A 1,140-nucleotide genomic window follows, 5' to 3' on the forward strand; every position below is an offset into this window, starting at 1 on the left:
CCATGAGCATCGCCCCGCGCATGATGGTCAGCTAGGCATGCTGGGAAACGCAGTCCTGAATGAGGCACTCTGGGATATGAAGTCCTGAGAGACATTCTGCGATCTGGAGAGTACCTCTACTGAAGAGTAGACAGTATTTTTGTTGCCACAGAAAGTGAATCGAGCTTTGGGTTTAGCACAGAAACGACTGCCATGGAACACACCTGCTATATGTTTTTCTTCTAAAATTTGTAGGTCTGAAATCAAGTTATCGGTTACCTTAGTAAAATCTTAAATAAAAGTCTTTTTTAATAAAAAAAATAAAAAATTGTTGTCTTCATTGTGAGTAGTGAGTTTGTGTTGAATAAGATTGTGTGTGTGTGTATGCGCCGGCACATGTGCTTTGCTCGCATCACGCTTGCACATGTGCATGTTTTTTGTGAGCGTGTGTTTTGGTGGAGATTGACAGATTGTGTGTGTTTAGTTACAGATTGAGAGATTGCGATGTGTGTGTGTGTGTGTGTGTGTGTGTGTGTGTGTGTGTGTTTGTGAGACTGTGTGTGTGTGTGTGTGTGGTTGTGAGACTGTGTGTGTGTGTGTGTGGTTGTGAGACTGTGTGTGTGTGAGAGAGACTGTACTGTAAGAGAGAGACTGTGGTAGAGATGTAGAGATTTCATGTATTCATAGTCAGGGGCGTTTCTGGACCTTAAGGGGAATCTGGCCTTAACCTGACTGGACCACATGTACAGTACATTTACAGCAGAACACAACACGTTATAACTCCTGTATTTAAAATGATCATGTTTTATTTTATTCTTATCCTCATTTCATTTTTACTCTTAATTTTTCCTTTTTACTGTCATCCTTTCATTCATCTTCTGTCTTTTGTGCTTTTAGTTGTACAAGGGACATTTAAATGAACCTTCTGTGTTTAACCGCCTAAGACATGGTCACTGTTATAAATTAGCTGTAACCAGAATGGCAATGACCAATGTATTACTAAAGTCTCTGCACTGTCATGGTGTAGTACTATGATAGGTATTTATTACTAAAGACCCTGTGTACTGTCATAGTGGTGTAGTACTATGGTAGTAATGTATTACTAAAGGCCCTGTGTACTGTCATAGTGGTGTAGTACTATGGTAGTAATGTATTACTAAA

General features: G+C 39.7%; 1 protein-coding gene across 1 annotated transcript in view; it reads left to right on the forward strand.

The window, feature by feature from the left end:
* The window catches only part of polr2b (RNA polymerase II subunit B), a 23,133-nt gene extending 22,832 nt beyond the window's left edge, over positions 1-301 (forward strand). Inside the window, exon 27 of the mRNA XM_063188047.1 lies at positions 1-301. This exon is cut by the window's left edge and continues 55 nt beyond it. Within this exon, the coding sequence (XP_063044117.1) occupies positions 1-35 (35 nt within the window). The 3' untranslated portion in view covers positions 36-301.
* Positions 302-1,140: the final 839 nt, after the last annotated feature.

The sequence above is a fragment of the Engraulis encrasicolus genome, chromosome 22 (assembly GCF_034702125.1).
Source record: "Engraulis encrasicolus isolate BLACKSEA-1 chromosome 22, IST_EnEncr_1.0, whole genome shotgun sequence".
NCBI lineage: Eukaryota > Metazoa > Chordata > Actinopteri > Clupeiformes > Engraulidae > Engraulis > Engraulis encrasicolus.